This window comes from Pelobates fuscus, chromosome 10 (assembly GCF_036172605.1).
Source record: "Pelobates fuscus isolate aPelFus1 chromosome 10, aPelFus1.pri, whole genome shotgun sequence".
NCBI classification, from domain to species: domain Eukaryota; kingdom Metazoa; phylum Chordata; class Amphibia; order Anura; family Pelobatidae; genus Pelobates; species Pelobates fuscus.
Genome location: NC_086326.1, coordinates 25,734,143 through 25,748,674, shown reverse-complemented (window position 1 = coordinate 25,748,674; position 14,532 = coordinate 25,734,143). Strand labels below are relative to the sequence as shown.

The window sequence follows — 14,532 nt, the reverse complement described above, 5'->3', positions numbered from 1 at the left end:
GGGAAAATAAGCCATGCAAGGCTGACAGAGAACTGGACCGTGAATTGTGCATCTGAGCAGGTCATTATGAAACAAAGAAATTGTGCTTCGTTTAAATAGTAAAGTCAGACAAAGTCATAGAGGACACTTTGAAAGAAAGGTGAAATCTTATGGTAGTTTTAGAAATAAGTATGGGGGGGACCACAAACACTACCCTTCCATCCCAAATCAAGGGCCATCGTTTAATGCAATATTTTCACTTAAGAAGTAATTTTCAGATAATTATGTTTTCAGAAATGCCATGTCACAACATTCAGGCAAAATATATGTTTTACAGCCCAGCCTATATTGAAAATCCATTATTAGCAAATAGTAACATGCCAGAGATTGATGAACACTCCAAGCACCATAACCACTACAGCTCACTGTAATAGGGGCACCAGGGCATTTCTGGCCCGATAACCAACTGTAAATAGCCAAACCATCTAAGAGCATTGGACTTTTTAACCTGCCTCTCTCCAGTCCTCCACCTCTCCTCCAATGTAGGGCTGACTCATTGGCCAAGAGTGACAGCTGATTGCAGTTCAGGGCTGAGCGCATTAGCCAAGTGCAAAGCTTAGTTTTACGTTCAGAACTTTTGGCTGCAGGAAGCAGTGCCTGGTGGACCCAAAGTAAGAAGTAAATCCACTCCATAAGGAGGGTCATTGCAATGACACTCCAGGCACCATAATCACAACAATGTTTTGTAGTGGCTAAGTTGCTTGGAGTGTTCCATATAACCTGCCAGAGTTTAAAATGCAGAGTCAAGTTGTGGTGTAACAGAATTATATAAAATGTGTATTTTCCTTCTGGATAGTGTCTGGCCATATTGGACAATCTTCAAAAGATCATTTGTGGGTCATTTAAATAAGCATTTTCAGCAGTCTTGAGGAGTAGAAATTAGAATATTCGACAAATCACATATTCTGATTGGCTTCAGATATCACATACTCCCAGCAACCCAATTCTATTTATTTTTATATCAGTAGCCGTCTCCAAGGCTTTAAAAATAAGGATCCTGAGTGGAACGGGCAGAGTCAAAGGTATTGCGGGACTCTAGGGGACTTGACAAACTGCCTCCGATGCCCCCGCTGTCCACAGAGGGCAACACAGCTACCCACATGTCGCAAAGAAGCGGACTACATGTTAAAATTTGCGATACATCCCTCTGTTTATGCTTATGTTTACGTTTTATTTTAGCCTAATTTAAACACTCTTAACATGTAGGACTCAAAGCACCCTACAAGTTGGTTTACTCGTTCAACACATCTAACATATCTGTCTCCCTTAACTGCCATGCATGGGCCACAGGGCTCTTATTACTCAACAAGCTGGCTCAGCCTGTTTTAATAGCACTGGAAGGCACTCACAATAGGCACAACTCGTTTGCAAACGCAATCATTTATTGCTTACTATATTGTACCTTCTCTACTCACTACCATAGACAAGTTACGCCTCCAATGTGACCTAACGTAATTACAATTACCTTAAAAATACCTGAATAGCAAGTTTTACTCAACTAAAACAAAAATGTGTGCATGTTATATAAATGCGATACCACTGTTATCAACTGTTTGAAAATGCATGGTTTGCTCTGCTATTGTGGCGATGCAAGCTTATTGTATGTAATCTCTGCGCACCAAAAATAAAGAATTTAAAAAAATAAATAAATAAGGATCCTGTACCAAGCTGATCACCTCTATAAAGAAAAGCCATCATATCCCAATTACAGCTAATCGTAGGGGATCTTATTTGAATAAATATAATTAGAAACTTAATCCTAAATTTATATAGCGGTATTTTTGGAACAGTGGAGCTTGTATGCTCCAAACATACTCAAGATGTTTTCAAATGTAATGGAAATTAAGACTATTACCCCGTCATAAGAAACGTCTGCAAAAGCAATCATTTCAAGACTCATTGCAATGCAGAGCAGGTCACAGCAAGCCTGCACCAGGCATAGCTTACACATTAATACCAATTTATGCTCAATCATACACGACAATTTGAAGCAGATTTCCTTTCTTTCAATAGGCTGCTCCATTGAAGGACAAGTCTATTTTCTGTGTTCTTGATGAACTCATCTTTGCACCAACCAAAGTGATCAATTTCCTCCTCGGCCGATAACACGGGCAAGGCAAGGCAATCTATTAGCAATATCTTCAGATATTAATGACACATTGCAGCAAAGAAAAAAAACAAACTGCAAAACCTTTTAAAGTGGTTTGCAAGCTAGGGTGTGTTTTTGTTCATTGAAACTGAATGAACTGAATCCTGAAATGCCTATGGGGGGTGAGGGGGAAGGAGAATACTGTAGTGTGATAAGACTACATGTGATGCCACCAGTCATGACAGAGGACGGATATGTCTGCTTAGTGGAATATTGCAATGCTGTATAACTTTTCCATTTAATGACCGATTTTAAGTAGACTATCCCTAAGCTGTGCTTAATTACTATGATGACTTGTATGTACTGCGCCAGGGGTGATCCATTCATTATCAGCAAGGTCCTATAGTCCGATCAGAAGAAATGGCCCTAAACATCAGAAGTACATTTTTGTTATTTTAGCTTTACAAATAACGTGGTATTTTTGCTAAAAGCAATGTATCATTTCAATATGCCTTACTGCACGGTCACTTGTCTGGAAATTTTACAATTGAAAAACAAAGAACCCCCTATACAACACCCTCAATATCTTCTTCTGAATAGCTATCTTTAGCTTTTTTCTCTACTACGGTAGTCAAACAGCATAAAACGGAAAATAAAACGTTACATGATAGACTTTCTAAGTTTTTGTAAACAGTTCCAAACATGTGGGCGTTAATTTAATTTCGAGCCTTTATCCAGCTGTTTAATCCAATCATTTTGTGCAGTAGCATTGAGCTTCCAATAACAAGGTTACATATTTTGCTAAACTACTATTTTTTTTTTTAGAATAATTTTCCCCCAGAAACACAAAACAGGAAAAAAATATACAAATAAAAAAAAAAGTTTTCTTCAATGAAAGTTTCCCAGTGAGATAATAAATTATTTTTTTTCCTGGTAAGGGCTGTGTAGACTCCATAAAAAGATTTGCTTCATTTAATTATTAGCCGTGCGTATGTTTACCATACAGAGCTGAAACGGATCTTTAAAATCTGCTGCCAGGCAGAGTCGCTGCCTGCTGGCTTGCCCGTCATTGTTTAACCAACAAAGAGTCAGTGAAATTGAAATGAAAAAATAACATGCTGACAGCAATATATGGGGAGCCTGGATTGCAGCAGTAAACAGAAATCGCTCTCCTACTGGTAGTCTTAATTGAGCCTCATTCAGAACAATCAGCATCTGCTTTCACATGTGCAGTGCTTACTTTCTTTAAAGAACCTAAAGAGGTTTATGTTGAGATAATTACAAGTGTTTAACCCAGAGATTTAAAGGGAAACTCCAGGCTATGGACAGCAGAGTGCAAAAATAAATCATAAAAATGCTACAATATCACTAGCTTATACATACGTAGCTGCGAGGTCTCGAACCAGGAAATGCCAGTCATGGTACTCTCTTAAACCGCACCGGTGAACGTATCCCATACGCAGTGGGGTTTATTGGTACAGAATTCAGTTATTGGCTCTAGATGAGCCGAATGGTTCTTATCTGCCATCACATTCTTTTAGAGGTTTCCTCTACTTCAAAAGTACTGTCGGTTGGAAGACAGGGGAAAAAAGGGCAACTTTGCTGAATGGATATTATTTATAATTAAACCAGAGTTACTATTGTATTTATATGGGTGACTAGAGTGCCCCTTAAGGAAACACTCCAAGCACCATAATCACTTGAGCGTTATGTAGTGGTTATGGTGCCCCTAATTTTAGTAGCCCACTGGGCGATATTCCCTGCCTCCACTACTTTGGTCGGAAAATCCTAAACGGGAGTGTCAGCTGACTGCGCTAAGCCCTGCACGTCTACATTTTCTGGCTTCCTACCTTCACTACTTCAGCCAGAGACCCAAAGTAAGCTGTAAAACCACTCTAAAAACAGTTTGACTGTTTACACGGCTGAAATGCCAGAGTACACATGGCACCATAACCACTACAGCAAACTATAGAGGTTATGGTGCTGGAAGTGTTAAATTACGTCTCAGCAGAGAACCTAACCTGAATTCAGTTGTGTACATCTCAAAAGGTGTAGAGATCTCCATCTCTTTCCAGCCATTGAACTACATTACCGTAATTCCCTGCAAAGACATTTGAAGTTACAGGAACAGGATAAGGGAGGGGGGCCGGCACCAGGCTTGGAGATTACTGCTATGGTAAAAAGCTGAATATTTGCACCATTTAATGTGGACAAAGTAAACTGGCAGTATATAGAAACAAAAACACAGCATGTGCCAAAGGCGTATGGGAAAAATGGTATTAATCTGACTGCGCTCAGAGACCGGGTATCACTGGAACAGTGCATGTGAGCACATGAAGAAGTATGTGATGCAAGAGCAATTTTTCATTTTTTGTACATGCTGGTCTGTTATAAAAACCTGTAACATTGTGTTTCCAAAGTATTCAGTCAAGAATTTAATTACATGCATTGGACAAAAACAAACAAACACCCTTCATTTATATATATTTTTCCCCCCATGCAGATTAGAATGAGGCACAGAGGACACAATGTTCGAGTAGGAAATAAAAAAATTCCACTCTATGCCAGTCCACCGTAACAGAAAATTCCTTAACCCATTGTTCTTTGGAGAAGAGTGGAGGGAATTTAAAAGCTAAATGCGTTAGGCAGCTTTGTGGGATTAAACCTCACCCGGCGTGTGCAGTAATAACAGGATATCTCTGGCTCTGCAAAGCTCATCACTGCACAAACACGCCAGCATGGACAGACTGCAAAGGGTTAGGGATTAGGAGCACAGAGGGCGAGTAATTAAATATGTTGAGCTATTGATCCTCAAACTCCACGCATCTTGATCTAGAGTTATTTGCAGACCAGGTCGGTCAGACGGTTTGTTACCTGCGGTTTTTACATTTATAGTACAACTGTGATATTAAAGGCAGACACAACTTGAATGTGACCACTGCTCAGATGGGAGGAATCAAAACATTCTCTCCCCGTGTAAATAAACAAAGATTCTTCTGTAATGTAAATGCTATATATTGCAAGGGAACTGGTGTAAATATACAAATATACATAAATACACACGTGTAACTTGGCTCTGTTCCCTAATAAATGGGGCAAACTGTTAAGCAAGAGTTTGTCCTCTTATCGAGTCCTGCAAGGCTCTTGGTCTGCTTTAAATCAGGGTTAAAGACATCTGGCTTTAGCAGAAATTCAGAAGCCAGATGCCGATCCTGCCAGCCATTCATTGGCTGACAGCATCAGCTGAATGTTCTCAGCGAATGAATCTCACACTGCGCATGGAAATTTACGCAGAATTGAGAATAGCCAGCACAGAATTCTTGTTTCGGGCTGACTAGCGATGTCCCAATGATAGCGCCAGAGGTGAAGTTACACCTACGGCAGCAGAGGTGTAAACTCTGTATGTGCAGTATTTCACAGTGAACACACAACAATTGCTAATAGTAACAAAATGTTAACATGGCTCTGTAAAGCAGCAAGCTTACAAACTAGATAATGTAAGGTATATGAATACTAGAGAAGAACAATGTTTCACAAGTGGATGAGGTAGCAGGTACAAAGCAGCATTGGCACTAGTGGGGTCTTTGCACAGATCTTCCTCCATAGATGGTCTTACCCACGCTCATTATGTCATCACAGGCATCTATTGTGCAATGCAAGAGACAGCTGGTGGGGAAAGACGGGATGCAGCGGCAGATGCTGTCAATACTGCCACATTTTACTGAAAATCAGTACTTTCAAAAGATATACCTGTGGCAAACTAGGGACTGCTTACTCTTCTGCCGACAGTTTCCAACACATTCAAGAGAGCTTTTCACAAAGAATGAAATGTTCCAAAAGTGACTGCGCCAATTTTTTAACTAAAGAAAGAACTGCACAGGAAACCCGACTAGTGGAAAAGGAGTTATTAAACAGGGTTCTCCAGGAAAGAAGGACCAGGCTGGTTTAGAAATAACTCGGGTAAGTTAGCCGTCTTTAGGGACACTTCTTGAACTGGGGTCTACCAGAAAGCTTGAACGGTCAAGGTGGTTTTAAGGGTCACTAATCTGTGATTGACAGATAAAACCAAAGTAGCGATCTTGGGTTTATAGGTGTACTATTGACTTGGACGCAAAGTAAAAGACGATCCAGTTTTAAAGGAGGGGAATGTTAGAAATTCCGTTTTTGGATATAATGGGTTTCAGGAAAAGTACTTCAGTGCGCTCAGCCAGTTAGTTTGGACATAATTGGAATCTACAGCCGATGTGTGTCATAATCTAAACATTCAGCTATAGTAGTTATGGTGTTTAGACTGTTCCTATGTGGCATCTAGCTCAAAGTTTGTCTCATATTGGCATCTTCTGAAACGAAACTCGAACAGCAATTCAGTCTAAGGCAGTTGAATTCTCTTTACAGGCTGCTGGAGAAATTTTATAGTTGGGCTGGGTAACGTTTTAACCAGAAATTTCATTATAAAAACGAGCTGTTGGACCGCTCTATGCATTCCTATTGCACTAACCGAGTTCTTGGTCTGAATCAGACTTGGAAGTCACTAAAGCACTGAAGTCAAGTGCAACTAAGTGGTTTACCATACGTGCAAGTCATTTCTCAAACTCCAGAGAATGTATGTAATCTGGCCGAAATCAAAACCTCCACTTTACATATTGGTCCCAAATGAACATGCATTTAAAAAAAAAAAAAAAAAATTACAAACACAAAACGCCAATAAGAAAAAAAGAAAACACACACACACACACACACACACAAAACAGAAGAAATAAAAATCTTTCTGGTCATACTTTAGTTACAAAAAAAAAAAAAGAAAAAGAAAAAAGGACTTCGCTTTCTTGGAGACAAGAAACTTTTTAAGCAAAAATAACAATTTACATAAAATTAGGTTTTACAGACATTGATTTTATAAGCAGGACGTTAAAGCTAAGCACATTGCAGTAGTTATGGTGCACGGAGAGAGAGGGGAAAAAAGGAGGAGGAGAAAGAAACACAAAATATAGCTCGATATAGGTTTATACAGATATACACATACTTCTTTGATTGATTAAAATTGAGAGAAGAACAGCACAGCCCCCTCCACACACTTTTGATTCAGATTTTTTTTTACTTTCATTTTGTATATTCAAATATGTGTTTGTATTGGAATGGTAGGTTTTCTCTCAAATTAGAATTGCTGTGCTGAAGCCAACAAAACTCTTTTACGAAATGCCAGCAGCACGACGCCGAAGCCTGCCAATAGCGTTTGAAATTAAAATGGAGGCACGGCACAGAAACCTAGATTGATAACAAATAATCCAGTTACTAGAATCCGCCAACAATTAGGCCATACATATTTGATTAGCACTTTGACAGAGATAGACAGGGCTGCTGGGAGAGGATTTGAAAGCGGTTCCAGATATTGGAATGGCGGCAGGATTAGACAACGGACTCGTGTTTGTGATACATTTATATAAACCGTGAAGGAGAATGTCGAACTAGAAAGCGGTTACTAAATGTATGAGACATATTTGAGTGCAACAATTAGTCCTAGTTTTATTTAGAAGTACGACTTGCCAAGTACAGAGATAAATATTGCTCAGCTGCCATTCAAAGCTTTATGGGGCACTGAACCTGGCCTGTATGGAATGGGTCTAGTTCCAGAGGGGAAATTTGTGATATTGGATGCATGTACCAATCACTGAGCAGGAGGAAATGGAATATTAGATACATCAATCAGTTCTGCACAAAATAGGCTATAAAAATGCACAGTTGCCTGTGGACCTAATAGCAGGCTGAAAAAGGGAAGGCTGACATGGAATAACCGGATTAAAAGGAACATTATAGGCTCAGGAACATAAACAGGTGTTCCAGACTCTGTAGTGTTAAAACCACCATCTATTTAGTGTCCTTTCACGAAAATTCTGAAAAATAAAAAAAGTGGGGTACAAAAATGCTACGTAAACTATGTTATAATAAACACCAGATAAAAGTACAGTGCAAAGTCAGTACTGACAAAAGTCCATACAGCAAAATTAATATCTGTACTTTATCATCATATTTCAAACTGACAATTTCTACATTGGTGATGGCTGGCGCGTCTCGTCAGCAGTGGGCAATAACATTCCAGCCTTTTATTAAAGATGGTGCTAGCAGATTAAAAAACAGCTTATTTCTTCATTTTTTAAAAAAGGTAGTTATTCCACTCTGTAATTTTGCAATTTTTTTTTGTTAAGCAGATATTAATACACCATGTATACATTTTATAGTTTAAGAATCACAGCTATATTTTGTGTGCTTCAGTCCCAAGCTGGTTTAGAAAACCAAAAACAGGCGTACAGATTTCTTGGAATAACAGTCTAACGCCTCCCTATATTTTTCTGAACATCCTGATCATTTGTAAGGAGAGAAGGGGTGGGGGGGGGTCCTGTCTAAGCTTTACTTACGTTCTCACTTCCATACATTTTATTTTAGTACACGAAAACCAGTTCTCAAATTCCCTACAAACCTTGGTATACTAGACTCTAAGTACGTAAGTGTAACTGATGCATGCACAAACATCGTGTTTAGCATAATCAAGTATCAGACAATTTTTTTTTTTTTTTTAAAGCATTAAGGATTTACTGTATCACATTTTTTGCAGAAACCCTCCCTGCCCCCCAAGCAGTGGTGTATTTTGGATTTGTGCTGCCCTAGGCACGACTAAATTCAGGCACCCCCAAAATCTAAATTTGCCCCCCCAATTCGTGTCAAGGCCATTTTTGTGACTGACAGACACATGCCCTCATTGATACATGCACTGATATACACTCACTGACAGATACCCAGTCATTGGCACACACTGTTTAACCAACACACACTTTCACTGACAGGCACACACTCTCAGATACACATAAAATGACATACACACACCCATTCTCACTGAAAGACACACTTTCACTCACTCAAAGACACACACTGACAGCTACACTCACTCACTCACTCACTCACAGTAAGGTGGACAGCCCCAGAACATAAGGCAAACAAGGCATTTGTCTTGGAGCTTGGGGTGGCGTGTTTTGGCGCACCCCCTGAAAGTTCCGCCGTAGGCAAATGCCTTGTTTGCCTTGTGGTAAATACATCCCTGCCCCCAAGTATTTATGTTCCTTTAAATTAAAAGCCATTCATGCCACTTTCTAAAAACAGATCGCCTCGAAACTGCTTTCACTCCGTTACAAAAGTTACATTTATCAAATTAAAAACCTGTCAAGTGTAAATAGCACATAAATGACATTGCTGTTGCCAAGGCGTACCTCCCAACATTTAAAATGGACAGAGGGACACTTTCATTTAAGGGGTGAGAACGACAGCAGAGTTTTGTCCTTAAAAAAAAAAGACACATTACTGGGAGTATTATTGCTGAGGAACTCTGTTTTAAATTCAGACACAATAATAACAACAACAACAACAACAACATAGAGCGCCTAGAAGAGATGGGCATTACAATAGAAAAGAGGGACAGAAGGATTTATATAAATAGAGACTATCCCTCCTAAGAAGGGATACTTGGGAGGTATGCCCGGGCATTGCAATGTGAACTGGTTACCTTTTGGGGGGAAATAAGATTTGCTCTCTGCTTTATGAGGCCAGTCCACTACTAGAGGTCCAAATCGTCGAAAGCTTGCAGTGATTTCATCTGAAAGAGGCACAGATATACATAAACTTTTTATATATATATATATATAATCAGCTGGAAAACGTGAACGAAGTCCCTCACTTTTTATTTATGGTCAAAGAGTCCTTGCACCATAATCACTAGAACAAGCGGTCGTGGTTATGATATAAAGTGGCCCTTTAATTATGTGCGGTGTTTGTGAAATAAAGCTTAATACGCAATAACCTTATGTAAGAGAGAAAAGCACGTTACAATATTAATTTCAAATGCTTTCTGTAGTATACTGTAGAGTGTTCTGTGCGGTGTCAGTTTTATTACACAATTGAGTCAATTTAAAACAAGCAAAGTTCTAAAAGGATTTTTCAGGAAAGGCCGCCTGAGAATCTGTAGTAATGGGGTTTAGAAAACAAAAAGTTTGTTAATGGCATATATATAGGGGTACATTGACGTTGTGGCAGGCTTATGCAATATATGTGATCATATAATGTAACTAAATCCCCATTATGTTTTGCCTAGGTGAGGTGTTTTTAAACTAAAAACTATTACAATCTCTAAGATTTGAAATCATTGTTTAGTGAGTAAGTGAAGTGCGCTGGATTATGTATTTTATATATTGGCCCCAGCAGTAACCTATAATGTATGCATGTTCGGGTGAGTGCAGCCCTCTTGGGGGGGAAAATAAATAAATATATATTTCTCTTTTTTTTTCCTTCCAAGAGGGCTGCACTTAACTGCACATGCATACCTTATAGGGTGCTGCTGGGGCCAATATATACAACATACACACACCTTCCTTACTTTCTGAACTGAAGTTCTAAAGAGACACCCAGACCACTTCGTCTCAATGTCCCTGTCATTTTAACCCTGGAACTGAAAACATTGCCTTTTTGCAGGAACGACAATGTATTGCTCGCCGGGTTAACACATCTCTAATGGTTGTCATGTAGACAGCTTCCGCCGCTCTCGTTGAAAGCATGTGATTGGTGCAGTGCGACATTTTACAACGCATGCGCATTACCCTCCCAATGGTTCCTTATGGTGAAGCATTGGATTGGGTGAGATAATCAACACTGATTATCTCAGCCAAAGAAGTGGCTAGGCGGCGAGGAAAGCGACGTGCTGCAGGATGTAAGGTAACATGATTGTATTCCTAACAATGTCGTTTTCCTTTCATTTACAGTGTGGAAAAAATCAGATAAAATTGTATTTTGTAATCCATTTTTTCAAATCCATTTCTGAAACACATTTCTGGGATGATATAGATCATCTACACGTCTATGAATGGATACTAGACTAAATGTGGGAATACAGTTTGGACAAAAAAAAAAAAAAATTATACAGAGAACTAAAGTGTGTACTTGAAGTGCCAGCCAGCATCTGTACAAATGTTGATTGGCCCAAGATTACCGTTTCCTAGAACGCCAAGAAAAAAGGCAAACCACTTAACAGTAGTGAATTATTTTAAAAGTATAAATCAACCACTTTGGAAACGTTGCTAAACAGATGATAATCAGCATCATAGCTCTATCTAGAGCACTTAGCGGCTCTTATCCACATAAATTCCCATTTATTACATCTAGTTACTGGTTATATATCCCTGTACCATCTGCACTACAGTTTCTTACTCTCCTGTAATATAAATACACGCTGGCCACTGGAAAGCGGTTTTGATGAGAATATTCGCACTTTCTATACATCAGGGACAGAACGCATAAACACAAAATGATCTCCTTCCTAAAGTACCTTCATCAATATCAGGGGGCAATCCTCCGACAAACACCTTCCGCGAATAGCGTTCTACCCGTTCGCCATTCTGACAATGTGTTGGAGAACTTAAGCCGGATGACAATGATTGGTCACCATGGCTGTCACTTAAGAAGCCATCTTCAAAGGGAAAGAGTGAAGAACGACCTGAAAGGTAAGCACACAAAAGAGTCAATGCCAAGTGAACTACAGTTCTTTAAAGAAAAGCAACAGTTTCATGCAGCAATAGATGGATTTGAAGAAATAAACAAGAGTTTTGCTTTATTCGTTAAATGTTATCTACACATTGTGCTAGCCAAACACTATCAGATATGTAGTCTTCCAATTAGAATTATATACGATAATAAAAAACCTAATATTGGGTTCTAAAGAAGGCACACAGGCATGGAAGCCTCAAAAGCAATTCTCAATCAAGAGAACATTATGGAAGACAAGGTGTGTTGAATTTTAAGTTCCTCTCAAAATTTTCCACTTGCAATTCTATTCAATTTAACATACAAATAGATGAAAAAGCTATCAAAACCACCAGTAGTCTCCAGCATTCTAGCAACGAGCATTACTGTGCACCAAGGTTACAGTTATTGCAGATATGAATACAGATATAACATGGAGAACCAAACAATAGATTCCAAGTTAGCCAAATCTCCATTGGTAGATTGTTCTAGAATTCTGATTTCTATAACTTCCAGGAACCATGTTAAGGTAGACTTGTGATATACAGTAGCCTATGGATAGAAGCTCTGGAGCAGATATTAACATGCAATCCATACAACTATGAGTGCTTTCACTTCTCACTGTAAGAATTACATGTTTATACAAAGATAGCATCCAGTTTTAGGAGGTGAATGCATTTTTGGCCCCTTCCCACAGTAGCCAATCTGGATTCCAATACAATGCCTGGTGCAGGGGTCACCATCCAAACAGGCTGGCTTGGTAGAACCGAGGAATTCCCCCTTAGCTGCCCATAGATTACCTAGAGGTTAGGGAGGGTGGAGAGAACCATTTTCCCACCCCCGACAGAGCGGTCAGCACTAGCAATGATTGCCCTACACAGTGAGGTGCAGTACCTGGGAGGATGTGGTGTTCGAGCACTTCCTCCCAGCAGTCTTAAAGAGGAATCCGCACGAGAACAAAGCACCTTGCAGCAGCAATGTGCATGTCCAACCTGGTCCCCACTGGACTCCAAGGAAACTACTCTCCTGCTGCTAAATCGTACGCAAAACGGAGTGTCTCTAAAATAACACTATTGTGAATGAATGTGTGCCTAGCAGTATGTGTGTAGCATGGTGTGTAAGCCGAATAGTGTGTATTATTGTCAGTGTGTATCCCATGTGTCTGGAATTAGTTTTTGCGTGTGTCTGAATAAATCTTTGTCTAGGAATATGTGTGAGACAAATATACACACAGTCCCACAAAAAGCCTCCCTACACACAAATGTTATAAGCAGTCCAGGCACAAACACACAGCACACTATAAACACCAACACTGACGCACACATACACAGACAACCCCACAAATACTACCTCCACTGAAACACACACACACACACACACACAAAACACGACATACAGACCATATAGATATATAAAATACAGAATACTACAAACGGTTTGTGCATACTCACAGCCCCCAAAGCAGACATAGCACAGAGTATGGCCACATACACATACATTCAAAGAAAAAAAAAAAAAAAAAAAGATGAAATTTAGACTGATACTCCAAGGAACTAAGTCAAAGCCTTAGTGTGGCACTGTGCCACCAAAAATGTTGCTTATCCCTGTGTGGTATATAACAGCTAGAGAATATTGTGACATCTTCCTAAAAACGCATAGAAAAAAAAAGCAAGCTTACCAGATTTGCAAGAGAATAGAAATTAATACAGCTGTGAGGATAATACAGGTTCCATAAAATATAAATTCACTGGGGGTAAGCAAAGTACATCCGAAAAACACACCGAAAGACGATAGAACACGGGTCTCCCTGACAGATTACATTTTATTAGGTTACAGTCTGCAAGTAGTGTCTCCGCAGATATTTGGTTCTATTTATATTCCTGTATAAGCTTGTAAACTGACATCAACGCAAACGTTTAGGGACTACGGTAAGGGAGCATCATGTAGACCAGGGATATTCAGCTCTGGGTTTTAATGTAGGATGGCCATTAAAGGAACGCTCTAAAAGCATTATAACCAATCTGGGTCCCAGTGAGGATGTATCTCCTGGCCTCGTCAAAGCCAGAAGCTCTGTTAATGGAGTTAACCAAGGTTGTGCAAGGTGGGGATAGGCTTTGGGTGAGTTATCACAGCACCCATTCATTAAAATAAGAATTCATTAAAGTAAGAATTTAATGTGAAATTCAAATTTAAGGTCATAACAGCAAAAAAGGAAAACACTTAATTCTGCTGTTTTCAGGTAGGCTACTCTGGATTTAAAATTGGAAATTCACTTTGAAATATCACTTTAGTAAATAACAGTGCCAGTTGTACATTGTCAATAATTCATAGTAAATTTACAATTTCAGGCCATAGTAGCTACAGTGGAAATTTTATTTTTTCCATTATAAAATTAAATTTTATAAGCAGAAATAAAAAAATAAAAAAAAAAGTAATATATATATATATATATATATATATATATATATATATATATATATATATATATACACACACACACACACTTTTTAAACTTTTTTTTCCACAAATACCCAGAGTGTAGGCTGTCACCATGACCATGTGCTACAGATTGCCATCATTGGTTGCCGGGGTGCTTGCTATGCCCCCCTGAGGTTAAGCACGCCTCCTGCAGGACAGCACTACACACCCAAACGGCGTAAATGGGTTAACTACCTTTAGACGTTTTTATCTCCTGCTCTGTAATTGAACTTTAACCACATATAGGATTCTACTGCAGGGTCTAGAAATCCATTTACAGTGCAGGAGATCAGACATTCTAAGTTAGATCTCTCTTTACAGGAAGTGTTTAGGAAGTCTGCACAAGTCACATGCAGTGAGGTGTGACT

The 14,532-nt window shown here is 39.2% G+C and overlaps 2 protein-coding genes across 7 annotated transcripts in view; one reads left to right on the top strand and one right to left on the bottom strand.

Annotated features, from left to right (window-relative positions):
• The window catches only part of BTAF1 (B-TFIID TATA-box binding protein associated factor 1), a 398,618-nt gene that overhangs the window by 103,922 nt on the left and 280,164 nt on the right, over positions 1-14,532 (top strand). The gene's annotated exons all lie outside the window — the stretch shown is intronic.
• Positions 1-14,532, bottom strand: part of CPEB3 (cytoplasmic polyadenylation element binding protein 3) — a 101,187-nt gene that overhangs the window by 19,177 nt on the left and 67,478 nt on the right. For 4 of the 5 annotated variants that reach the window (XM_063435228.1, XM_063435227.1, XM_063435230.1 and 1 more), the window contains 2 exons: positions 11,493-11,660; positions 9,681-9,770 (listed from right to left, as the gene is read on the bottom strand). The exons of the other annotated variant lie outside the window; for it this stretch is intronic. In XM_063435228.1, coding sequence (XP_063291298.1) covers positions 9,681-9,770; positions 11,493-11,660 — 258 coding nt within the window. The remainder of the gene's footprint in view (positions 1-9,680; positions 9,771-11,492; positions 11,661-14,532) is intronic. 5 annotated transcript variants of the gene reach the window in all.